This window comes from Anas acuta, chromosome 5, assembly GCF_963932015.1.
Source record: "Anas acuta chromosome 5, bAnaAcu1.1, whole genome shotgun sequence".
NCBI lineage: Eukaryota > Metazoa > Chordata > Aves > Anseriformes > Anatidae > Anas > Anas acuta.
Genome location: NC_088983.1, coordinates 38,465,475 through 38,492,436, shown reverse-complemented (window position 1 = coordinate 38,492,436; position 26,962 = coordinate 38,465,475). Strand labels below are relative to the sequence as shown.

Genomic DNA, 26,962 nt, shown 5'->3' with positions numbered 1-26,962 from the left:
CCTGTGGGACCACAGTCAGAAACGTGTGGTTTGGCAGACAGTGAGGGAGCTGCGGGCTCCTTTACTGATCCGACTGCTACGCCATGGGCCCCTCTGCTGCTACAGCCATCACAGGCCTTTGCTGTTACGCCCTCTGGTGACCCAGACGTGCCTTTCGACCTTGGAAAGGAGATGGATATGCTTCTCTTCGATCCAGGAAGCACGGGATACATAAGGCCCGAAGGCAGAGTTGCTTGACAGCTTAAAGCAAGACATATTGTTCAAAAGGAATGGGAAATGGAGACTGTTAAGTCATGGAACTTAAAGGATTGTTTGTTACCTTTTCTGATTGTATAGGCATTCTCGGGTTTAGTATGTAAAAGCAATGTTCTATATACTTAGAATCTTTGATGCTCATGTGCGTGTTGGTGGAGCGTAGACTCCCCGCACACCCAGAGCCGTTTACTTGCCTTTTATACCTTTTATAAATATTTCTTTTATAATTCAGATTGAGTTGAGACTTCATTTATAACAAAGGCAAGAGAACGAAGGAGAAAATCTAGAATGAAGCCAGATTACACAGGTCTCAGAAGGGAAAAAATAAACACCAACCAAGAAACTCTTCCCTAGGGCAATTAAACTGAACTGCTGCCCAGCATGCTTCTCAAATGTTGGAGACTTTGTCACCTTTGAGCCCTCTTATCCATCCTTTATCTGTTGATACCCCTGCAGCACTCTCCACCGCTGGGCCTACATGCACAGCCAGATGCAGCCTCGATGGCAGAAGCAAGCAGCCTGAGGTATTCACCTCATCCAGACAAATCCTCATCTTCTCTGCAGCAGTAGGCAACAAGAAATGTTCTCCCCATGAAAGCTCACGAACTTAACCAGTTTCTCAGTGTGACATGAGAGAGCAAGCCTCATCCATACAAGGCCAAGGTACAGACCAGCCAGCACAGTAAGAATGTGTTTTCCTATACATAACCATCAGTGCCCTGCCTTGCTCTGGGACACAGTCATTGCAATCCCAACAAGACAGATGAGAGCTGAAGACCAACTATTCTCCAGCAAGAGGAGCCAACATCCCATGGACATAGGAACACTGAAGTTTTCCCTCTCTACCACTGGAACGTTGCATTACACAGACATAGAAATACATCCCATTAGACTTCCCTTTACTAAGCCAATTAGAGGAACTTAGCTATCCAAAATAGTCAGTCATATTAGAGAGTTGAACAGAAGCAGCATAATTATTTACTACATTCTCCTACATTTCTATATTCTCCTACAAGTGTTCCTAGAATGAACAGCTTTAATCCCACCATACCTGCAGTTATCCTAACACCACACCAGAAACATATCTCCATGTACGTATTTGTCATTCACGAATTCCTAAGGTACACCATCTCTTAGGTTCAGGGAGGAAGAAGTATACACAGATTAGAAAAGTAAAGTAGTAATGAGAGCATGTTTTTTTTCCTAGTTCTACTGCTGATGCTCAGCATGTATCCACACCTGTATACTATTCTACAAGTGTACTAGGTCAGTGAGAGAGCAGTTGTGGTGGAGTTCAGCTGCCTAGCAAGGTAAAACCACCACAAGATGCCCTGCACTTCCTGATCCAAGTACAGTTCAATGAGAAATGCAAGTGGCAAGTGTTTTAACTGTTTTATTCCAGCCCCGCTCAGAATTGATAGCTCAAAGGCTAAGAAATGCCATTACTATGAGCACCATCATTACCAGCTACACAGGTACATAACATTTACAAGGACTTCTAGTCCCTTACATACTTTATACCTCACCTTGTACATTTGCTAAGCTCATCAATACGCGCAAAAGTTTCCCAAAAGAATTCACCAGTTCACGTGTCCAGACAAGCATTACAGACAAAAATGGCTTGTAAACCTTGAAAATATGGCAAATCTTTCCTGCACAGAAGTGAACTGAGACACCAATCAGGAACTATAAATTGATTGAATTCCTCCATCCACCAAACCTCTCATCTTGCACTGAAACCTCACAGCAGGTTGCAGCCAAATGAGCGCATCACAGGTAGTACCAGCTGGGTTCAAAGTACAGAGACACAGATTTATTTCTCAGGCCTCAAATACTAAAGTCAATGGTAGTTTGCTCATCAAGAACTTCCATGCAAGCAGAAGAGGAACAGCACCAAGCTTGTGCAAACAAACTCAGTCTCATGAACAGCTGTTAAGAACTGTAAGCTATAACACTGTACTTAGCTCTTAATTAAATCAGTAATCCATGACCAACTTACCTCAACAACTCATCTGTAACTGCTCTAAACTAGTGATTTTTACAACAATAATTATATTTTGTCCATTCCAAACACGGAATAATCTGTTTCTTTAAGAAATCCTAAGTTTTTAGTAATAAAAGCTTACTACAAATTAGGAGAAAAAGTAGGAAAAAAGTCTGCTATAGCAGACTATTAGCTTCTTTTGGTAATTTTGATTGGTTCTACCAGTTAGATCCTCTTACATCTACAGCTCACATAGAATTCCAAACTACAGCAAGTTTGTGACAATTATGTAATTCCCTTCAAAGATCCACCGAATTCTAGAAGCCAGTATTATTGTCATTACTACATAAAATAAACAAACATTCAAGGATGTGTTTTCAATATATTGGAAAAAGAACAGTTTGACTCTTTGTCCTTAACAGATATCATGAAACACTCACTGTAGCACTGTCTTTTCAAAATACAAGGAAAGCTAAGGCAGGAATTTCTCCTTTTGCTACAAGTCTCCCCACAGGTCTCAAACAGGAGGGAAAAATGCAGCATACATCTCTCTCACAACTGAGAAATCACAATCTGGCAAAACTTCTGGCAAATATGACAGCTGAGTATGCACTCACTGAAATTCAGTCCTGGAGACTAGGGGTGCAACTTCGTTACAGCTTTCTTTCCACTCAGTAAATAAGGAGTAACAGTATATTCACATAGATGCTATGGAAAGACATTTTTAAAGACTAAGATTTTCAGCTGTTATGATAACATGGTGTTACTAAAACAGCACAGCAGAGACAGAAAAAGAAGGCAATTCCAAAAAAAAAAAAAAGTTAAAATTGGTTTCTATCACTGCAAATTCATGAGGCCCAACATTTGTTGTTGGATTACTGCTGTTGTTTTCATAATTCAAAAAAAAAAAAAAAAAAAACAATTTTTACCATGATTTCCTCTCTAGTTTTGCTTCATCAGCCTCCCCGCTAAATGATCAGTGCTAAGCCCCTTATGGCAGGTCCAAAGCAAGAGAGCCCATCTCTTGAAAGCAAACTGCAGGAGCGCCAAACCATGACTTACTGTAAGCCTTGCTAAATTTAAGGCTTTGTTTGGATTGGGTTTGTTTTGTCTTCTTCATTTTGTTATAGAAACTCCAAGCTACTGAATGCCTAACTACATGAGTGTGTCCATAGAGAGCTATCGTCATGAAAGTAACCCTGGACACATGATCCAAAGGGCTTTGGATCAGTTCTTAAGGCTGTAAACCCACAAGACAGAAAACAAGAACTCAAGTTTTGACTTTTTTCACCTAATCTTGTAGCTTTAAGGACACCCTTGACCATACGCATTGGGAACAGGTTCATTAATACCACTTACTACTTGCTGGTTATCGTTTTATACCGTGCAACCCACCACGGAGGGCTGTTTTCACATGTTACCTATGCTCAAAAAAAAACACACAGAAGAACGACCCTTATGCCCTCTGGATAGAGGAATAACCCAGGCAAAGTGACTTGATGATTGACAGTAATAGCAGGTAAGTCCATCACTGACCAAGCCCAGAGCTCAGTGCTGTTCCAAGACAATGATCACCACATATTTTAGAAAGCAGCAGCATGCTATGAAACACTGCCAAGAAGAAATCGATATTAGAATGAATTGGAACAGATGCCTAAATTGATTTTAGCATTACTCAAAAATCAGACAAAAACAAATCCTTGGTAATAAGCGCCCATGACCACCAGCAAAGCCCTACTGAAATCTCCCGCACCAGCTGGAGACATTTGCCGCCAAGCCTCGTGTGAGAAGCCTCGCCCTGTCCAGCAGCAGCTTCCAGTGACCCAGCCGCAGCGCCTTACCGAAACCCAGCTCGCCGCCCTCCCGGGCAGCCCCGACCCGCCTTACCCGCGGCTCGCACTCACCCAGCAGAGCGCCCACGAAGATGACGACCTGCGCGGCGGTGGCGAAGTGCCGGTAGCCCCGCTCCTCGCCGCGCCCGCCGCTGCTCGCCGCGCTGCCGTTGCCGCTCCACGCCATACCGCCCGCCGGCCCCGGCCTTGGCGCTGCCCCTCAGTGAGCCAGCGGGGCGCTCGGGCGAGGCGGCGCGGCGGCGGAGGGAGCCCCGGCTGGTCCGCTCGCCGCGTTGCTGCGTCCCGGGAAGCGGGCTCGGCTCGTCATGCCGCCGGGAGAGGAGAGGAGGAGATACCGCGGGCTGTCCCCTGCCGCCAGCCGTCCCATGCTTCTCCCTCCCTCAGCGCCTCTCGGGCGAGCCGGCGGAGCGCCCGCCCCGCTGCCCCGCTGCCCCCCCGGTAGCTCCGCGCAGAGCGAGGCAGAGCGCCCGGCCCCCCGCGGGCAGCCCGCTAGCGCTGCCGCCGCTCATGCTGCCCGCTCTCCCGACAGCGGGCTCCCGCCGCACCCCAGCTGCCCCTCAGCGAAAGCAGCTTGTCGGCGAGTCCCGGGAAGCCGACGGGCCCCCTACGTCCCTGCGGGAAAGCCCAGCCCAGCCCAGCCCAGCCCAGCCCGGGCGGCGCGGAGAGCCGCACAGCCCCGCTGCCAGCCACCGGGCACACCGGGGAGCCGAGCTCCCGCCTCCGCCATCACGTGGCCAGCGCGGTAGCGAGGGCCGCCATTTTGTCGGGGTGTGTCGCGGGCGGGCCGCGCTGCTCCCGGCGCCGCCCCGTGACGGGAGCCCCCTGTGGGCGCCGCGGCTTCCCAGGAGGGTGTTTCAAAGCAGGTCCCGAAACTTGAATTTCCACGTATGTTACCCGCTGAAATCTTGCGAGCTTGTTGAAATATGTATAATACTGAATCTGTATTCAGTACAGATATATATCTGATCCTGTATAGGCATAGAAATTTGTGTGTTTAAATGCGCCAAGTGTGCCTCCATGTGGCAGGTGCCCAGCTTAAAGCACTTTAACTTAAAGACTTTCAGAAGGCAGCTTGTTAAAAATCAAGCCTATGTTTTGTCCTGTGTGCCCTTGCTGGATTTCACCTGGGCAGACACCTGGGCCATGTGCCTCCCTTACCGTGTGCCCGGGGACCTCAATGTGCATGTCCCACAGCAGACAAATTTGGGAAGATGTCAAAAAGTGTTCAGGGCAGGTGGGCTCCAGGGATGCTCACCGTACTCCAGTAAATGTTTATGGACCATGTGAATATTTTTTTCTCCCTTCAAACTATAATTTGATTGACTTTAATGCAGGTTTTCACAAGGCTAGCTAGCATTGAGTGCAGCACTGAAAAAATTGTCTTTTCCTCTCTTACCCATCGAATTTCACACTCCTGCTGGGGTACCAGACTTTTAAAAATAATTTCTCACCACGTTCTTATTACATTTTTCTCCTGCTTTCTTCTTGGAAACAATGAATCTCTGTAGAAGAAATTATGAGAAAAAAATAGAATAGCCTGAGGCAGACATCTGGTCTAGAACATTTTATCCCAACTGGTTAAAATTTTGCCAAGCCAGGAACAACTAGCACAGTTGGGCCATTGCAACAGTACACAATGTTACCAGACCCAACCGCACAGAGCACTTTGCAAGTCTAGAGCCCTCCTTTCTGTTCAAGACAATTATACTAAAGTTTCTTAATTACTCGATGCATTGCATCTTCACATTGGCCAAACTTGCTACATCTTTGTGTGGAAGAGAAGATGAATCCATGGCCTGGAAACTTTAATTTCTAGTCTTTAATGCATACAAAGTGACAGAGGAGCACACCGTGCTGCACCAGTACTTCCAATAGAGCAGTTACTTCTATACAGGTGCAAGAGCAATACCAGTGCCCCAGGTCACATTTGGCCATAAAAGGACACCCCTGTTAGACATAAACATCTTTGGTCACACAGTTCCCACAAAAAAAAAAAAAAAAAAAAAAAAAAAGTATATATATGTATATAAAACATATATATATATATATACACACACGTGTGTGTGTATATATATATATATATATATATATCAGGCAAAAATTCTATCACTGAAGGCACTTTCCGGGCATTCTCTGGGAACAGTATCAGAACAGTGATGCAGATAAAATTAGGCTTTAATTTCACTAACAAAAAGTTGGTTGTTTCTTTTTACTAATAACATGATGGAGTCATAAAACTAGCAATTAGTAAGTAAGTTATAAAACCAGCTGGGACCATGTGATCTTAGATTAAATGAAGTGGAAAGATAAACAAAAGTATGCACGTAGCAAGTTCTCACGTTCAGAAGGACTAACAGAGCTATAGAAACAACTCAGTAGAGTAGCTCCTTCCTTAGGTAGCCTGCTTAGAACAAGAAGCCTATCCACAAAGGTCAGTAAGGTGAGAGGTATGATATGTGGCCTCAGGGTAGCAAGCTATGGACTACTAGAACGTTTGCCAGGGAATGTACACCTAATGCATGAACTTATATGTTTAAATTTACTTGGGGTATTTTCGTCAGGATCACAAAACTTAAAAGGTGACCTCATCTTCTCATCATCCGTCTGTTCAGCAGCAGGAAAAGGCTGAAGAAAAGCACGTTTCCTTTCTGCTCACCGCCGCTCCCCTGACAGCTCCCCGCTGCCTCTGTGCCACGTCCCACCACAGCCACCCGCGGACAGGCCGTGGCCTCGCCGGGCGTTCAGCCAGGAAACCCTGCGGTGCTCACACCCCGCCTCCGGCTGGAAGCCACGGGAGAAGCTCCAGCCCAGCCCAGCCCTCACCCCGCCACCCCCGGACACGCCGTGCGGCCGGGAGCGGGGCCGTGAGGCCGGGGCTCCTCCTCCTCCTCCTCCCGCTGCCGCCGCGGGGCCGGCGCCGCTCGCAGGGTGGCAGCGCCGCGGGGCCGCCCGCCATGGCGGCCGCCCGCCGCCGCCCGGGGAGCTGACATGGCCCGGCCGAGCGGCGCGCAGCAGCTGCCGGCGGAGGCGGCCGCGGAGCCGCCGGAGAGCTACCAGCTGCGGCAGGAGAACGAGCTGCAGGCGCTGGAGTCCATCTACGGGCAGGACTTCCAGGATCTGCGGCAGGGCCGGGCCTGGAAGGTAGCGAGCGGGGCCCCGCGGCCCGGTGCGGGGAGGCGGCGGCGCTCGGTGGCCGTGCTGTATCCGCCCGCCTCGCTGGGCTTTATTTCATTTGCTGTTTGCTTTGTCCCCGCGGGCCCTCGTCCTCCTGCCTCCCGGCTGAACGGGAAGCCCAGCGAAACAGGTCTTCGTTCTGGAGAGGAACAGAGCGGGTTTTAATTAACTGGCTTTTTATTTTTTTATTTTTTTAATGCTTCCGAATTTATTCTTTAGCTGACTAATTACATACCTGCTTATCTCATTCATCTCGTCGGCATACGTGTTGCTGATCTCTGCACATTCACTCTATACTGTGGCTTACTCTCACTGTGGCTGTTTTCCATCAGAACTTAATACTTACACTTTATTTTTTTTTACAGTATTTTTTTTAATTACAATTGATTGCCCAGGTCGGCTACTCATTACTCTTTTCCGTTTCTCTTTCATGTCTGCAATATCTTCTTGAGAATTTTTTTCCAGCTGCATCTGGTGGCACTGTTCTCCTGTACCCGGAGGTACTGGTCACTTACATCAGTCCCCCAAAACTTCGCTGTTACTATTGTCTGTCTGTCCTCTTTTGGCTTTAGTTTCTACAAAGTATCATGGCTGCTAATGTTTTTTCTGCCATACACCCTAACCTAAAATTCTTGCAGAAACTGGTGACTTTTTTGGGGGGGGAGGAGAGGGACTGGAATTTAATGCTAGCAATGTCAGTAACTTCCTAAGTTTTTAGAGTTCATAGCAGTGCCACTGATCTCCCTCCCTATTAAATTCATACCTGACATCATTTTGACTTTACCTATACTTTTCCCACTTGGAAATGCAAAGGCAAAGTAGAGGGGATATTGACCATCTTTTAACTCATTCCCATATGTGTTTTTCTACGTCATCTTAGTTCCATACCTGTCCCTAGCATTACTAAGGTCTGTTCCCTTTAAAAAAAAAAAATCTAATTGAAAAGAAAAAGTTTAGAATGTTTATATGGGAATGTTCTACTTAAAAAAAAAAAAAAAAAAACTTCAAGAGAATGGTAGGAAGGGCAATGCTAATTAAAATTACGCTTTATGCCAAAAATATAAATATAAATACAACAAATCTACTATTTATTTGGCCACGCAAGATGTGATGTTATAGTCTATCATCATGTCAGAAAATAATGATTGGTGTTTGTTAGTGAGCTAAAACAAACAGAAAAGAAACAATTTCATTCATATGTTGAATGTATTAATTTGCAATATTCCACAAATAACCTGTCACAGATTGTTAACTTTTTTCTACTACTAGCCTCTACAGTAAGCAAAATCGGAAGATTTTATTACTAAGCCTCCTCTTTGCTTAGTCTGACTCATCTTTCTATTAACTGTAACTGCAAATTTATCAGATAAGCTGTGGTAAAGAACCACCTCACCTTCATTGAGCAGCATCAACACTTTAATGTATTACTTCCATGGTTTGGATGGTCTAACCTGAATTCTGCCATGATACAGGTTGTGAGAGTTGTGTGCAATAATTCCTGCTTCCATTAAAACAACAACAACAAAACAACAAAACTTTTAAATCAAAGCTTTGTTTTCCATTTTAGGTACGACAACCTCCTGAAATTAATTTAGTTCTGCATCCTCAGGGATTGACTGGTGGTAATGAAGTATATGCCAAAGTTGATCTGTGGGTCAAGTGTCCACATACCTACCCTGATACGTGAGTATACATTAAAATATAACTTTTTTTTTTTTCCTGTGAACATTTATCTTTTTTCGTATTGAAATGTGTGTTGAAAGAACATGTGGTTTTATTTGTTGCTTATTTTTGCTTTCTGCATGTCTGTATTTGTTCAGCCTGTGGTATGAGGGGTGACCATAAATCTTTTTGCCTGAATTGGATGTGGTCTCTTGTGCAATGGAGAATAATAGGGCTACATCTGTCAGGAAAAGATTGCAGCCCTGAGCTGTAACTTAAAGATAAGTAAGTACAGGTGTACCTGTTAGCATCTTAGTGCCCTTTTGAAACTTTTTCTCTTCACGGCCTATTCTGCTAATAGTGGGACTGACTATTTGTAAAACAATCTGTTGTCCTACTTGCACCTGCTATTCCTGTTTTCTGCTCTTGGAAGAGATCTCCATAGAGATAGTAAAAAGAATTGCAGATAGTGAGCACTCCTGGTGTTTTGGGTCAGCAAGTAATTTTGGGGTATAGAATTGCTGTGCAGGCACAGACCAAAATGTTCCATTCTGTCCTTATGTCACTGACTGTGTCCACAGCAGAGCTGCCTTTACTCCTTCCATTTGTACTGTGGCCTGAGGGGCGTTGTTCCCAGCCAAGTGGTAGCTCAGTTATACCCTATGGCATGGGGCTTAGCAGTCCCGTTACTTTCTTTTGTTTGTTTGTTTAAGTTAGCATAGCTATGCAGGCTTCTTTATGTTTTTGTCACCTGTATAGTGGTGATAAATTTTAAACACCTAAATATTATGCTAGTAATGCTTGCAAAGAACTGTTACATAAGTTACTAGTTAAGAGCTGGCTGAATCATAAGAGACTGCAGGGAGAAGACCTTGATAGGTCTTCTGTTACTTGTAGCTGACAAGTAATGTGCAACTGGAAAAACTAATGAGTATAAAATCAGATCTCTGACTTCATATCATGTATGTAATATTTATGTACTGCCTCGTTGAGTATTGACCAATTGCCAAGTGACTATAAACTCCATTCCTTTTTCATCACTGACCATTTTATCTGCCTTCTGTCTTACACAGGAGTTTTTTACACTTCTTTTTTAATAAGGCCATTCTTTATGTTCTGTTGCTGTCCCCCAGTGTCCCTGAAATAGAACTGAAAAATGCAAAAGGCTTGTCAAATGAGAAAATAAATGAGTTAAAATCCAGACTAGCTGAACTGGCAAAACAGCACTGCGGAGAGGTAAGAACTTTTCACTTGAGAAATATGCTCTGGTCCTAAATAGTTCTAAAAATGTATAATATAATGAAATACATCCATATTGGAAGTATGATTTACCTTTTTATTATAAATGTTTCTGTTTAATGAAAGTTCGGAATTTACACACTTCTACAATATAGTGTATATGTAAAAATGCAAGCTTTATCCCTGTTTAAAGGCAGATTTAAAGGCTCAGTTTGTTCCTAGTTATTTCACAGTATGAAAGGCAATAATCAGCTCCAAAACTGAGAACTTTGTGCACTTTTCAGATTAATCTGAGTACTGTAAGTGGCTATAGCTTTTAAAACAAACTGACAACATAGGGAGTTTGTCAGTATGATCTGCTTCATCCAGTGCTGAACTGGAGGGTGAGAGACCATGATTATAATACCAGCTCAACAGTTGACTTCTTCTGGGGCTGTAGCACAGTCACTCCATGCCATTGTGCCTTTTTTCCTACTGTGGCTAGGAATGTTGATACTTGACTTCCCCAATGAATATGGTAAAAAGAGAAAGGTGGAGAAATAAGTGAAGCATAGAAGTTGTATTTATTTTTAAGGGATCTTATAGCTCCCTGGGTGTATTTGGTATTAAGGATACCTTTTTACATTGCTGCTGAGAACTGAAATGATTCAAAGAGTTAGTAGCAAACATCAAATTCTTTGTGAAAGCAGTGTTTATGGCATATTTCTTATCTCTATGTGGAAATGTTACAGGTGAGCACATTTGATTTGCTCTATTTGCCTTTTTGAACATGAAAGATACACAGCTGCAGAAGTTACTATATGCTGCAATAATATTCTGCTTTCAATTTCATAAGCCTGTCAACTTCACAAGTTTGGCAGGGGTTGCTCCGCTTCTAGTGTTGCCACATCAATGCCTTTTTCCATTTGTATACTACACTGCTATTTTATTTTATTTTTTGGCCAACTTTAATACAGATACTTTCAAAAGAACTCTTCTAGCCAGATACTGTTTTGTTCGTTATATTTAATGCCAAGATTTCTTTTTATGACTGCACTATGGACAATTATAACAAACACTAGAAACAAGGTTCAAACTTTCAAAGTAACCACAAAGCCATGACATACATGTATATTCTCAGTCTGCTCACAACTGACCCTAGGAGAGCCTATTGGCTTGTAGGGCTTTAAATCCCATTTTGATTTCGGATCTAATTGGAAGAAGCTACAAAAATGTTACAGGTTTTTCTAATAATTATCCAGATGGAGGATCTTGCTTGACCCAGAAACAGGCAGATACAGTTGTGAGTTATATATACAGTACACATTTTTGATGAATGCAATACACAATGTAGTCTTGCATTATTTTCTCTGCATATAAAGGGAGTCAACTATTCTCTCTGCCTTGGCAGATATGCTTCATTAAACTGTATTCAGCAATATTGAAAAAATTAAAATGCTTCAGTTACCTGTCAAACTGAACAACAGATGGATTTTTTTAATTAAAATGGGATTTTTTTCTTTTTTTATACCTTTGCACATGCATGTTTGCCTTGCATTTTTAATAGTAACCTGAGAAAGATAATCTAGTTTGCGCGCCAGACATATGAATATTGTGCTATTCTTTCTATTCTGAATTGCCTTCTGTCTTCATTCTTATTTTTAAAAAAGGTGTTTCATTGTTTGAAGCTGTTTGAAATGTCAGTCTGTTAGAGGCAGATGGTACAATTTGGTATGGCAGTTCTTCCAGCTATACATGCAAATTGAGCTCAGTGCTGCTTCTAAGTCTGTTGGGATGTATCTTTCTGATGTGTTCTTTGGTTTTGGAGTTGCAGTGGTCTACGAGTGCTGTGGACTGCTTGAATTAATAGAGAAATGGTACTAGGCTGAAGAAAGCTTAAGTCCTGACAGGTCAATAGGCCATCAGTGTATAACTAGTTGAAGTAAACAGTAACTGAAAATTGATTTCATCCTGGCAAGCTGTGCAGCAGAATTTAGCTAAGGTTTCAGTGCAGTTCTTATTTTAGTAGTTGTAGTTTTAGAAATGTGAAATGCCTTATGTGGCTTTACAGTTCTAACTGTGAGGCTAGATTAGAGAGAAAGGATTGGATTTATTGTTATGAATGAAAAAAGCAACTATTTTGTAGTAGTATTAGCTGCAGTGATAGACAATTTTAAAGGATTTATTTTTGTAGTTGATATGTCTTAAACATGTATCTTTGTGAATAGGAAAATATACCTAAAAGGAGATTTAAAAAAAAAAAAAAAGGGATTTTGCAGGGAGAGAAGAGTGCTTAAATCTGTCTTTCAGTAATTTTCACCGTCTGTGCTACTGTGGTCAGGGATTTTTATTAATGAACTGTAACATGAAATAGCTCTGACAAAAAGTACTGAAATACAGTAAATTAATCTGGTAAGTAACAAAATGAACAGTCACACACTGTTGCTGCTGTATTGCTTTTCCAAGTGGGGTATCATTTTACAATGTTTTTTGAACTTGTTCTTTCAACTAGTTTGAGCTCTGCATGTCATTCATGTTTATTTTCTTTCAGGTGATGATATTTGAACTTGCAGGCCATATACAATCATTTCTCAGTGAGTATAATAAACCACCTTCCAAATCATTTCATGAAGAAATGCTAAAAAATCATCAAAAAGAACAAGAAAGGCTGGCTCAGGAGGAATTGCGTAGGGCACAAGAAGTTAAAAGAAGAGAGGAGCAGGAGGTAAGAGAAATTAAAGAAATAACCCTGTATTGTTTATGTTATTTTAACAATCTGTAGTAGATTTATGTGGCAAGGTTTTGCTAGTGGGGGGCTGAAGGGGTGGCTTCTGTGAGAAGAATCCAGAAGCTGCCCTGTGTTAGGTAAGGGCCAGCCCCAAAGGGACTGGCTTCTGCCCAGACCCGAGCCAATAAGCAATGTTGTTTGCACCTCTGTGAGAGCAGATTTAAGAAAGGGAAAAAAAGCAACTGCTGCACAACTGCAGCTGGGAGAGTGAGAAGTGAGAAACAGCCTTGCATACACCAAGGTCAGTGAAGAAGGAGGGGGAGGAGGTGCTCCAGGTGCCAGAGCAGAAGTTCCCCTGCAGCCCATGGTGTACCACAGTGGAGTTGGGTTCCACGCTGCAGCCCATGGAGGAGCCTCCGGTGGAGCAGGCGAGGTGGATCTGCCCTAAAGGAAGCTGCAGCCTGTGGAGGACCCCTGCAGGAGGAGGCCCCAGGCTGGAGCTGCAGCCTGTGGAGAGGAGCCCACACGGGAGCAGGTGACCTGGCAGGAGCTGCTGTCAGTGAGGGACTGATGTTGGAGCAGTTTGCTCCTGAGGGATGGACCCATGTTGGAGTTCTTGAAGAGCTGCTGCCTGTGGGAAGCCCCCGCAGGCTCAGTTCAGAAAGGATGGCATCCCATGGGAGGGACCCCACGTGGAGCAGGGCAGAGAGGGACCGTGAAGGAGCAGCGGAGACGAAGAGTTAGGGACTGACCTCAGCCCCCATTCCCTGTTCCTCTGTGCTGCTCGAAGGAAGGAGATGGAATGGGGTGGATAGGGGAAAGGTATTTTTAGTTTTTGTTTCTCACTTCTCTAGCTTGTTAGGATTAAGCAATACATTTCTCTAATCTCCCTACACTGAGTCTGAGTTGCCTGTGACAGTGACTGTTGAGTGATCTTCATGTCCTTATCTCAACCCTTGAGTGCTTTTTATTGTTTTTTTCTCCCCATTTCCCTTTGAGGAAGAGGAGTGAGAGAGCAGTTGTGGTGGAGCTTGGCTGCCCACCTGAGTAAAACCACCCTCCACACAATCATGATTTTGTAAATCATCCTGCATAGCCATAGGTTTTAAGGAATTATAACTTATCAACTGACACTGACAGCTCTGACCAATAGGTACTACATGAACTATCTGCTGCTGTTGTTGTAACATTTTATGGATGAATTTTTAACCCTGAGAAATACTTGTGCAAACTTGAATGTTTGCAATACTGAAGCAAACATGAATGTTGATTACTGATCCTATGGAAACCATTTATAAAGGGGACCTTATACAAAAGTGTGAGTAAATACATTCAGTGTGTTCCATCTTAAACTAGGAATTATTATCCAGATACATACATAATCCTACCTTCCTTCACGTACATAATCCTACCTTTCCTTGACTGCTATATTCACTATGACAAACTCCTCTAGAGAGCAGAAAATTCAATCTAAGGAGACACATTTATTCTGCACTAGAAGTGAGGGCATTCATCTGGGTCACAAAGAATTGTGGTGTGAAATCTCCACACTGTGGCAATATGGACGTAATAGCTATTAATCCCAAAAATAACTTTTTAGCTTTTTTCTTGATATCTTCTATGCATGAAACTTTATTCTTGGGTCTGTCAGTAGAAGTTATTTTCTTTTATCTGATTTTTTTCTTTTATCTGAATTCCATTCAACTTCATCATACAATTGATGCTATTTTTTCTCAACAGTTGATTTCTTTTTATTATTAATGTTACTTTATTCTTCTGAGATCTACAAATACTCTAACACTTTTGTAAAATCAATATCCTAGATTTTTGACAGGATAAGATTAGCAGTTGCATTGTATGCACTGTTCGTTGCATGTTAAACAGCACTGAAATTCATTTCAGCAACGTGAAATCCTTAATGAGATTCAGAGACGGGAGGAAGAGAAAAGAGAAGAAAGAAAAAAGAAGGAAATTGCCAAACAGGTACTCTTCCTAAGCAGATGTCCCAAACACATTGCAATGCCTTTTTGTCAAATCCATAGCGCACAGGAATTTGAAAGAATAACATGACTCAACTGTTCTTGATATCTTCTCTCATCCCATGCTTTTATTAGATCTAGGTTAAAATAACATCTTTTGTTCTTGATTTCATGGAACTTTTTTCTGAAATAAAACTAACTGTAAGGGAAAATAATTTAGTGGCATCTTTTTAGTGTTCTGGGATGGATGTTTTTAAGCAGACATAGAATAAATCTAGTATGGTAATGTGTTAACAGTTTCATTGCAATGCATCCTTACATTCCTGCCCATAGACAGTGATGAAATGTGCTTTCTGAAACTCAGCACTTCTTCCTCAGCTTCACCTGTACATTTATTATGGAAACCTATTTCCTTCTGTGATCTGGATGACTTTATAGAATAGTAGTCAAGTATACCCACATACTCTTCTGTACTTATCCAGTATTTGTCCCGATTTATAGGAACGTCTGGAAATAGCTGCTCAGACAAGTCAAGAAAATTCTCACAGGAGAGATACTGCAGGGTACAGAGTTGCTTCCAGTTTGAATGGGAACTGTTTGGAACATGGAGTGAATAATAAACACCGCCCAAATTCAGCTGGACGTTCAAAGTATGTATGTCTCTTAGCATGTGGATTTTTTAATCACAGTTTGTATTTGGCAGTTGTTTCTGTATAGTATTTGATAATCCTGAAATCTGCTTTCCTATCTTATTGCTAATCTTAGTATAGTCAAATGAGTTGCTGTCTTTGCTTGTGGAACAAGACGTGTCTCAAAAGTTCGTGTTACTATGCTTTAACATAGAACACATACAATGGACTAATACAGATTTACCACACAACTGTTCTTGTATTACGTCTTCTTTGCATTTTGTGTTCTTAAAAAAAAAAAAAAAAAGGCAGAGTTACTTATTCTAACAATGATAAAAATAATCAAAAATGATCTAGAAGTGCCCTGGTACCATATTTGTAGAGTTAAGCAAAAGCTAAACCTGTTTAGTTTTCTGAGGTCTGTCTTTACAAGGACAGTGGTTCCCTTTGTTTGTATGCTCATGAAGCCTGAAATTTTGGCTACTGGGACTTAAACATTCAGAAGTTTATTTTAAATGGTTTTAATTTCATTTATAAAGTATATTTGAGTTCAGAAGGCCAGATACGTTTTTTTGTATATTGTTCTTTATACAGCTCTAGTGAAGTAACATCTCCAATGTACTTTTTTTTTTTTTTAAATTCAGTATTTTTAAGGAGTTTCTACATGACCCTTCATATACTCTTGTGATCTCTATACATAATTGCATTTATTTGGAGGACACACTGTATAATGGTGATACTTCTATTTTGAAGTAGATTGTACTAAGATGTAATGGAGGTTGGTTTCTGTTAGTGGTCTTCAGTTCTTTCTGATCTTAAATGCAGCTCCATACATGCATGTGAGAAGGTTTGGAATGTACCACTTCATTGGTTTTTGTTGTTGTTTTGGCACTTTGTGTGTGTTTTTTTTGTTTGCTTTTTTGCAAACCTTTCTCCTTCTTGCAGGATTAATTTAGAGGAGTAAAATCAAATGGCAAACCCATTTTATTTGGGAAAAATAATTAAGCTAAAGCTGGAATGATCTTTTAAAAACTGCATATATTTGCTTGTTGTTATGTTTTGAAAGATAATACAAATCAAGACACACTTAGTTATTTTTCAGAGCAGTAGTATGTTTGTGGTGGTGGTTGTTGTTATTATTACTGTTATGTTTTCCAAACTGAAGATGTCATCCTCAGCTGCAGAAGTTTTAAGGTTTGGATTGAACTCCTTGCTGATTCAATTCCTGGCTTTGATTTTAGACACCCAGTGCAAAATGTTGTTGGTGAAATGCTGGATTTCTAATCAGATGTTTATGTTTACACTAACTCTGTATCTTTGAGGAATGTTATGATTGGATACAAAAGTGTCTGAAAACTAATCCTGTTACAGAAATGGTATGTTTAGGAACTAGGGACTGCAACAATATTTTTTTGAGACAGAAAAATGTTCTGTCCACATTGCAGACGAGAACGCCAGTTTTCTGTTGGTAATAATGAAGAGTCCGCCAGCAATTATGAGGTGTTGAACTTCAGCACAAGCACTGGGCAACTTACTGTCCATAAAGGAAAATGTTTAGGTAAGCAAAATAATATTTGCAGCTTGACATGCTATTTTGGGAGCTGTTGTTTTTTGGGAGGGGGAGAACCTGAACAATGTTACCAGGTACAAAGTAGCAAGGGAGAGAAAATATTGTTGTGGAATATGAAATGTCATAGCCAGGATTGGGAGGGAGTAATATGCAAAATTACTTTGTGATAAATATTTCATATTTTCTTAAGATTATTTTAAGTAAATGTGTTTCTCCTGAAACAATTACATATCTGAACAGCTATATGAAAAAAACACCCGCTCAACGTTTTATATTCTCTTCATAACTAAAATAACTCCCTAAACAGATATTTTTTTTGAATTTAAATTAATAGCTAGCTTGTCAAATATGCATTGCAGCCAAGCAAGAAATCATTTAACTTCAGGAAATGTGAAACCAGTGGTAAGAGCAGGGTTAGGGATACAGGCTTTTTTCCCACCATTACTGCTGATAGCAGTGGGATGAAAGCAGCAGTTCTAGTGACAACTAAATATATGCAAGAGTAGGAGACTTTTGGAGATGAAAGGCCTCCATGGAGTGCCATGTAAGTGGACCATAAAATATTCTTGTTCTTTTTCAGCATAGCGCTTCCTCAGTGGCAGGATAGGCAATCTAAAAGTCTCTGATGCAAAAATAATTTTATTACATTGCAGTTTTATGTTAAACAGTTATGTCCATAAGAGTTTGGCATTTGTTCAGTGGGAAGAGTAATCAGTTATTGAAACCTGAAATTCTTAAAATGTGCAGCAATTTCTGCCAATTTGCTGTAGTTTTCATTTGACTACTAGTAGTTTATTTTATCTACATAGAATTCACATTCATCAGAGCTGATATTTTTCAGGCTACATGTAGGTACAAATTTTGTTTAGTTGTAAGTAGTTCCACATTTCGGGAGTTGTAGAAAGCAGTGTTTCTTTAGCATTTGCAGGAGCTCTTGTCAAGCCTTTACGAAAAAAGAAAAAAAGAAAAAAAAAAGAAACTGTCTTCCCCTTCTCTCCCTTCATGTATAGGCAAGGATGAACAGCTTGGTAAATCAGTCTACAATGCATTGGAAATTCACAGTGGAGACTTTGTTTTAGTATATGAGTGGGTTCTGCACTGGCAAAAAAAGATGGGAAAATTTCTTACAACACAGGAAAGAGAAAAGATTGAGAAGTGTAAGAAGCAGGTAATGCCCATATGTTGCACTTGGCTTGATAAAGTTTAGGGCGTGTTCAATGCTTTTGATAAAACTCCTAATTTATATTAAGCTTGGGAGGGTGGTGATGAGTCTGAAAAGTTCAGAGTTTTCCACTTCAGAGCAAAATTAACATATTGGGGTATTCAGGAGTACATTTAAAGTAATACAGCTACAAGGAAGTGTACCTGCAAGCATACATAAATAAAATAATAAAATATTACAATTCTGAAACAAGAGGAAATCAGATGTGCCTGGCAGAAATCAGAGTTGCTCTTGCCCCTTGTCTACAATGCATTTTTTTCACATAAGGATGAGGATGTCATATACTGTATATATTTTTTTGTATTATCTATTTTAATTGTGCGTTCATGAAATATGACACAATGCATGTTATGTTGTTTTTCTCTAACAGCTTCAGGGTGCAGAGACAGAGTTCAGCTCACTGACAAAGCTAAGTCACCCAAACATAGTACATTATATATGTATGAACCTGAAAGAACGGGATGATTCAATTGTGGTGGACATTTTAGTGGAGCACATAAGTGGTTACAGCCTTTCTACATACTTGCACAAAGAGACTCCGGTTCCAATTGAGCAGTTGCGCCATTATGTGACCCAGATTTTGTCAGCTCTCGACTACTTGCACAGTAATTCAGTAGTGCACAAAGTTCTTTGTGCTTCCAGTATCCTGGTAGATGCTGAAGGAAACATCAAGGTGACAGACTACAGCATTTCCAAGCGCTTAGCTGATATCTGCAAAGCAGATGTTTTTGAGCAAACCAAAGTCCGTTTTAGTGAGGATGCTCTTCCCAGCAAACCTGGAAAAAAAGGAGATGTGTGGAGTCTGGGCTTGCTTCTGCTTTCACTCAGCCAGGGCCAAGTAACGAAGGAATATCCAGTTGCTGTTCCTAGCAATTTACCTGCTGACTTCCAAGACTTTCTGGAAAAGTACGTGTTTGCTGCATTCCTGTATCTTCTTCTCTTTTATATTATTTTTTTTTTATTTATTTTTAAGGCTTGAACAGTTTTTCAAAAGATCAGCTAAATCCCCCTGTGTCACTAGTCGTAGTTTTTTAGAGAAAAGGCGTTTTCTTGCTGCAGGCTCAGGCTGCTAATCTGGGATTCAGGAGAACAGATCTGGTGCTCTCTTTTGCTCTGTTCTGCCACCAGCTTTGTGCAGATAAGTCATTAGTCTCTCTTTGCCTCTGATTCCATCAGAATTGATAAAGGTGATCATTCCTTAACAGAAATCTGTTTGAACGTTTAGGTCTGATCTGGGATAGTTCTTTGAACAGTTCTCTTTTTGGGTTGCTAACAGATGTGTTTGCTTAGAAGATAAGGAAAGATGGACTCCTCAGCAGCTGTTACAACATAGTTTCATAAACATTCCACAAATGAAAACACCTGTAGCAGAAGAAAATCTAGATGGTGAGAAACTCGGTTCTTTGTGTTATGTTAAATAATAACTGGACCACATGCCTGCAGTAACAGAAAAATTGGGCTTTACTAGAGCATCAAAATTGTGCTTGTGCAAGTGCTTTGCAATAGCTACTCTAGAAGTTAAAGACCACACCAGCTTATAGGTCCATGACTAGCTGGGTTGGTCTGACTGTTGCTTTCTCATCAGTAGAGAAAGCCAATGCTTTAATTAAGCCTGGAAATTCCTCCACCTTCTGCATCATGAAAATGTGTAAATTTCTTGTAAATTTCTTTCCCTTATTGCCTTACCCCCGCCCTACTACCAGTGCTGGTAACTGTGATGTCCTCATTACAGATTCAGCAGGTGTAGATTGCATGGAAACAGTTGTACCCAGCAGTCAGATATCCAGCGCTTCGTTCTTCACAGAAACACAGAGACAATTTTCACGCTATTACAATGAATTTGAAGAGCTAAAATTACTTGGCAAAGGAGCTTTTGGAGCAGTCATCAAGGTACGGTATAAAAATTATTTCCCGCTATTGAATCCTTTTTGGAATGCGTTTGTCTCCTCTGAAGCAGAACAATGTACTCAACATTTACTTGGTTTTGTTGATGATTTTCTAGTGTGCTGTGCCTGTATTATGTTTGTTTTATCTGGAATTGAGCAGGCTGATAAGTTTTGTTAGGAATTACTGGGATCATAGGGAGAGGTCCATCAGTATGGGGAAGATTGCATTTGAATTGCAGACATTTCCCAGGTAGAGGAGGGAAAACTTCCCACTTCCGTGAAATTATTCTACTTCTGACTCCGTTTATTTGGTAGAGCGTTTATAAGCATTTGACTTCAGATTTGTTCAAATTTTTCAGGTGCGAAATAAGCTTGATGGTTGCTATTATGCTGTTAAACGTATCCGCATAAACACTGCCAGCAAGCAGTTTCGGAGGATTAAGGGGGAAGTAACGTTACTTTCCCGCTTGAACCATGAAAATATTGTGAGGTATTACAATGCTTGGATAGAAAAACATGAAAGCCCTGCTCCCATTGCTCCATCATCTGAAACAGCCGAAGAGAAGAGAGTGCCCACCAAAGCAGATCTCATCCTTAATACTGAGGAGTCAAGTGATGTGGAAGCCAATGCTCCTCCCCCAGTTCTGACAAGTTCAGTTGAGTGGAGTACTTCATGTGAAAGGTCCTCCAGCAACAAGTTCAGTGGAGCTGATCAGGAGTCCAGTGATGATGACGATGATGATGGCGATGGGGTGTTCTCACATTCTTTTTTGTAAGTAGTCTTCATTATTAGCTCTGTAGGGAACAGCAGCGTGGCTGAGTATTCCAGGCTTGTGTCTTTTACCATTCTCATTTGTGTCAGATAAAATTCACTGCATTTTTGTTCTGTTCTCTAGCAATAAATTACTGTATTTACCAGCAGTTGGATAGCCAGGGAGAGGAAAATTTGTAGTTAAAAACTGTCACTATAAGAGGAAAATGTTGGCTTAGGCTTTTAGAAATTTCTTAGCATCTGTTTCAGAATGCATGGCTGTTTACTTTTATGTTGGACTATCTTCCAACCTTAAGACATACATTTTTAATAAACAATATCAGAGAAATACTAAAAATCCTGAAAAATACCTTACTCATTCTCTCTTCTTTTGATTTTATTAACATATTCAATACCTATCACTGTGCGGGGGGTGTTTTTTTCACTTATGTTTTTGTTATTATTGTTTAAGCATTGGATCATAAGTGAACCTATCTCAGTTTTTCTTATTGAAGGCAGAAATGAAATTTTCCTGATGTAAATATATGCCTGCGTTTTAAGAGGCTGAGCTGTCGAAAGAAGTTTAGCTTTGCAAGCAGGATACTTTGGTTTTCATTTGTTTGTTTAAGGCATATAAGGGTCCTTCAAGAGAAACTTAAATGAAAGAAGGATTTTATTTTTTTTTCCGCAAATATAGACTCCAGGTTTCATAATAAATATTTTGGTAATATTTACTTTAGGAATACCAAAACTTTTTTTTTTTAATAGGCCAACCACAGATTCTGAAAGTGAAATAATTTTTGATAACGAGGATGAAAACAGTAAAGGTCACCCTCCAGTAAGTATAAAGATAAAGGTAGTGGAAATGCTGAGATCATAAATTAGCCTTTGACATGCAAACAGGTCGGTTGGGAGGTTTTGTTTGGTTCATGTAAACACAGACTCACAGGGTTATGTTCATGAAAGCAAATGTGCCATCAGGAGCTACATAAAAATACACCTGATGCAACTAATCTGAATTCTGTTTCTCACAGTGTCATTGAGCTAAATGTGAGTCACATTTCATAGTCATGAGCCTGGTTAGTGTAAGTTTAAGACATGTATGTGCATGATTTATCAATTCACCATCTGGATTGCCTTACATCATGTGAAAGTTGAAATTCTGTTCTCTTTTTTAGGGGACATAAATGAGTGTATTTGCTCATACTAGCCACTTTCTGAAAGTGGTGATGTGTTTGTAGCAGTCAAAGAGAGATGGGAGGTCAGCATAACGTATGTGAGATTTTAGTTGTTCTTAAGATTTTGAATCACACCACTTTTAGTAAAAAGTCAGAGCACTGTATCACTAGAAAGCTAATACACGGAACTTTCTACAGCATGTAGAATCTGTCATTGCCAATCCTGATGATTTGTAAAATGCTCCAATTGATTCTTGATCTTCTTTCTGTTGCAATGTACATCAGTATGACAAAGCTTTCAACATATATTTAATAAGATGGCAGTATGCTTACTATCATGGAAGGATAGAGAGGATTTATATATCAAAGTTACTCTTTTTCTGTTCATTATTAATTTTACTAGGTATGCTTTGTATATTGCAGTTTCAAACGTGTTGTTTGTTCAATTGTTCGTGTGTTTGTTTTAAATATGACATTTTGAGATTCAGATTTTATCTAGATCTTCTGGAGGACTTTTCTTCCAGTGTCTAATTATGACAAAAATGTTATTCTTTCTCACTTTTGAAAGTGAGAGTTGGGTCATATCTGTTTTTCTAGCAGATTTAGAAGCAGCAGTGTTATAAAAATGTCAATATATTATTTTGCTAATATTAAAACCCAGTCATAGAAGATGAGTTTTCATGAATGTGTTCTACTCACTAATGAATAGTAGTATGCATTAAAAAAAAATCCTCTGGACAGCTTCTTGTAGCTATCTCTTCTGTTATTTTTACTGTGATACAGGATGAAGAAGGCAATGAAAAGAGTAGCCATGAAGAGGAAGACAAGATACCAGTCATTCAGACAGTGCATTACTTGTATATTCAGGTCAGTCTGCCTGTAGCCCTGGTCTGGAAGGGAGGCATAACTAGATGGAATTAGATTTCTATGATTGTTTGCACATGCTGTGCATACACCTAATATAATTGGTTAAGGATCCAAGTAAAATAAAGCCAAAGATACCTGGAAGTTCGGTTTAAGCATGGATTATGCCTAGACTGCTTTCATCTTGTTTTTAACATTCATGTATGAAAATGGACTACTAAACAAGCTAGTACCAGTGTCCCTGAAAATGGAATAGGACCCATAAGTGAGATAATATTTTCTAGCTGAAATACATCTATCCATAAAAATTCCAAACAGCTGAATATTTCCGTGATAGCTGCTTCTGAACTGTGTTTTACAGAACCAGGCATTAATATGCTCACATGCTCAAGTTTCTGTGTTTTTGTTTGTTTGTTTTTTTAACAAAATTGCTCTTTTCTCCCTCTCTTCCCTACATATGCACAACTGAAGATGGAGTATTGTGAAAAGAGCACCTTAAGGGATACCATTGACCAAGGATTATATGAAGACACCAGTCGGCTTTGGAGGCTTTTCAGAGAAATTTTAGATGGGTTAGCTTACATCCATGAAAAGGTTAGTAAGTATGACAGTTATGACCTGTCCATAATATATATGTTATGATACATTCTGCTCTACTCTACTCTATTCAATTTTGAGCATTTGATTCTGTATGGTTGTCTTTATTAGCAAATTTTGTTCCTTATTTTTCCTATTATTATTCAGTTCTAGGGCTTTAGAATGTATTATCATAAATTTGAATTTTGTAATGATTCACTTCAAACCTTTCCCTTTTTTTAAAAAAAAAAAAAAAAAAAAAAAGCAGCCTACCTTTAAAAACATTGCATTAGGTATCTATTAGCACTAAAGATTGTTTCTATCTTCTGGGCTAGTGGCTGTAGTCTTACTTCAAGATTAATCATCAGTGACTTAATGCACTAAATTTTCCACTCTATATGGAATAATTAAATTATGTAATACTGCTTTTCAATCTACTATAAAGACTTACATTTTGCATTGTGTTTCTTGTTTCATATGCTGTTGGTCTTTTTTTTGTTGTTCTCCTGCTATAACAGGGAATGATCCACAGAGACTTGAAACCTGTGAACATTTTTTTAGATTCCGATGATCATGTGAAAATTGGTGATTTTGGTTTAGCTACAGATCATCCAGCAAATGCAGTAAGTACAGCTGAAAGTGAATGAAGCAACTTTCATTTTGTGTCGTAATATTACACGAATGCTACATGATTCTATGTAATATTACATGAATATATTATATATTACATGTAACATTAAACGAATATACATCGAATATACATGAAAATAGAAAATAATGCTCATCAGACTTTATTGTGAATGCCATAAATACTTTTATTTCTAAGAGTCTAGAATTAAATTGTGTACTGCAAACCAAAGCAGCAAGCAAAGCCAACAGAAGCATTTCAAGTGCCACGTACAATATATTGTTTTCCTGATTTCAGGCAATCTCTAAACAAGAAGAAAATCACTTGGATAGTTTTGCTAAGTCTGACCCATCAGGTTAGTATACGTTGTAGCTTGCTTCAAATGATTTTAAGCAAAGTTCTGTTTTCTGCAATACTGTGTACACTGTTAGAACTTTGAGTCACTGTTTGAAAATGACTGTGTGTGTGTTTTGTTTGTTTGTTTTGGGAAAAAAAAACAAACACATGACTTCTGAGTGGATATGTTACATATAATCTGGCAGTTTTGCCAATTACCTGATTGAATTTGTTTCCACTGCTAGCCTTCTGCCACAGACCGGTGCTTTTATTATGGTGGGTTATGTAGAGATCGTGTGTATCTGTTCTGCCTGTATTTATGTTCTCTTAACTGTGTGGGACATTTTAAGACTTGAGGGAGTTTGGTTTGGTTTTGTTGCTATTGGCTTTGCTCCATATTAGGCTGATTTTTTTGTTTGGAGAAAATGTTAGTATATGTGTATCTTAAGATGAGTGTATTGTAAGTGATACTTAGTTGTATCGTGTACTGACCTACTACAATTCTGTAAAGCAGTAGGTAGGATGTAGATAGTACAGACAGACACTTATGCTTGACATATGAAAGTAAGAACTGTTTTGCAAACTGTTCTTGACTGGGTATCTCTTACGAAGAACTGCATTCCACCCTGAAAGCAACAAAGACAAAAGATTAGTGAGATTTCCTGACGTGGATGCTGCATTTTTTTCCTGCTTTCTTGAAATTAATGTTTTTATCTTTTGATGTGTAGGTAGTTTGACAGGAATGGTTGGTACTGCACTCTATGTCAGTCCAGAGGTCCAAGGAAACACTAAGTCTACATATAATCAGGTATGATTAAATAGACTTAATAAAAAGCCAGCATGGAATCTAAGGTACTATGTACAATGCAGGTTGCTCATGCTCAACAATGGTGAATTTGAGGTGGAAAAGGACATGGTAGGACTTTTGAGATAATCAAGGGAATGAGAAATTTCCACCTTTGGGACCAAGGTGAAAGGATATAGGCAAGGCAGTTATTTGCGCTGTGCTGTAACTGTGTCTACATGCAAACCACCTGAAGTTGAAAGGTGGGTCTTTCTAAGTGAATGGGTTAGAAATCTTACAATCTTTAGCTAAAGTAAAATGTCATCATCTGAAGTATATATTGCTCTCCTGGATTTCTAGATTGTGATTTTGGGGGGTGGTAGTACTTTTTTTTTTTTTTTTTTTTCTTTACGGAGGATCCTGTTTATATGCAAATATATATATTTCAAAGCAAGAGTGATTTCGAAGTGAAACAGAGCCCTTTATGTCATGGCAGTGCTGTGAAAACAAAAGATACTGAAGTCTTCCAAATCTGAATCGATTGCATCATTTAACAAAAATTAAACAACAACAACAAAAGCCAACCCACATCTCTATTATGCTCTCTAATGTGAAATGTAAACAAAATATTATTTTTCTCTGCTGTCATCTTTGGCAGAAAATTCACAGGTACTGCATTTAGATTTCCATTTTGTCTTCCACAGAAAGTGGACCTATTCAGTCTGGGTATAATATTCTTTGAAATGTCTTACCACCCCATGAGTACTGCATCAGAAAGGATCTTTGTTCTTAGTCAGCTAAGACTGGTAAGTTTACAGGTATAAAAGATTGAATTCTGTGTATCACATAGTTTAAGAAAAGGAAAAGGATTCAAAACAGCAAAAATGTTTCCATGAGGAGTGCTTTTTATTTAAAAAAAAAAAAAAAAGGAAAAAAAAGTTAAAATATCTAATACAAAGGAAAGGATAAAGTTGGAGCTGTTAGTGACATTCTCTTAATGTAATGTAGATTTCTTTGTTATTAACATTAGTCAGTATTCAGTATTTCAGGCATTTCAGTAACATTCTTTCTGTTAGCTCTTCAAACTAACTATGCCATGTTTTTTTGTTTGTTTTTCCTCCATTGAAATAAAAATGCTTGGTCTTTCTGATTAAAAATATGGAACTTAAAAATAAGACCAGCTTGTATAATCTGGACTGACTGTTCAAACTAAATGTGTTTTTTGTTTTTTTTTTTATAGCCCAATATTGTATTTCCTCAAGACTTTGACGAAGTCAAGCATGCAAAGCAGGTAATTTTGAAGGCATTTTAACTAGTAGGTATTCTCTGTGAATAAGAATTAATTATTATTTTTTCCACTTAAGTCTAAATTAGTAATTTCTGCCAAGCTGTTATTACCTGATATTAGAACAAAGTGAGGAGAAAAAAAAATAAAGTTGACATGGAAATATGCTTATCCACAGAATTCCCTGAGTACAGTCATAAAGAAATGCAGAGTTCACCCATATATATGTATCTTTTAAGCTGTCATGGACATTTTTTACTTTTTAGGCATAAACAAATTGCAGCTATGTTTTTTTTTAACCCTTAATTTAAACTTTAGAAAGAGATCTGTGTCACAGAATAGGAAGAGATATATAGCTTAAATTGACACTCTTAGTTTGAAAATTGCTACCAAGAGCTTT

General features: G+C 39.6%; 2 protein-coding genes across 6 annotated transcripts in view; one reads left to right on the top strand and one right to left on the bottom strand.

The window, feature by feature from the left end:
- The window catches only part of GPR176 (G protein-coupled receptor 176), a 32,204-nt gene extending 27,330 nt beyond the window's left edge, over window positions 1-4,874 (bottom strand). The window contains exon 1 of one of the 2 annotated variants that reach the window (XM_068684271.1): window positions 4,144-4,874. In XM_068684271.1, coding sequence (XP_068540372.1) covers window positions 4,144-4,258 — 115 coding nt within the window. In that variant the 5' untranslated portion in view covers window positions 4,259-4,874. The remainder of the gene's footprint in view (window positions 1-4,143) is intronic. The other variant, XM_068684272.1, reaches the window with a different exon arrangement.
- Window positions 4,875-6,586: 1,712 nt separating this feature from the next.
- The window catches only part of EIF2AK4 (eukaryotic translation initiation factor 2 alpha kinase 4), a 38,696-nt gene continuing 18,320 nt past the window's right edge, over window positions 6,587-26,962 (top strand). For 2 of the 4 annotated variants that reach the window (XM_068684262.1, XM_068684261.1), the window contains exons 1-20: window positions 6,587-7,233; window positions 8,834-8,949; window positions 10,062-10,164; window positions 12,698-12,871; window positions 14,777-14,857; window positions 15,355-15,503; window positions 16,928-17,040; window positions 18,063-18,220; window positions 18,645-19,180; window positions 19,551-19,660; window positions 20,007-20,164; window positions 20,520-20,932; window positions 21,680-21,749; window positions 22,873-22,956; window positions 23,425-23,547; window positions 24,048-24,152; window positions 24,455-24,512; window positions 25,222-25,301; window positions 25,982-26,083; window positions 26,518-26,568. In XM_068684262.1, the coding sequence (XP_068540363.1) occupies window positions 7,081-7,233; window positions 8,834-8,949; window positions 10,062-10,164; window positions 12,698-12,871; window positions 14,777-14,857; window positions 15,355-15,503; window positions 16,928-17,040; window positions 18,063-18,220; window positions 18,645-19,180; window positions 19,551-19,660; window positions 20,007-20,164; window positions 20,520-20,932; window positions 21,680-21,749; window positions 22,873-22,956; window positions 23,425-23,547; window positions 24,048-24,152; window positions 24,455-24,512; window positions 25,222-25,301; window positions 25,982-26,083; window positions 26,518-26,568 (2,937 nt within the window). In that variant the 5' untranslated portion in view covers window positions 6,587-7,080. Of the gene's footprint in view, window positions 7,234-7,624; window positions 7,767-8,833; window positions 8,950-10,061; window positions 10,165-12,697; window positions 12,872-14,776; window positions 14,858-15,354; window positions 15,504-16,927; window positions 17,041-18,062; window positions 18,221-18,644; window positions 19,181-19,550; window positions 19,661-20,006; window positions 20,165-20,519; window positions 20,933-21,679; window positions 21,750-22,872; window positions 22,957-23,424; window positions 23,548-24,047; window positions 24,153-24,454; window positions 24,513-25,221; window positions 25,302-25,981; window positions 26,084-26,517; window positions 26,569-26,962 lie in introns of those variants that run through there. The other 2 variants (XM_068684259.1, XM_068684260.1) reach the window with 2 other exon arrangements.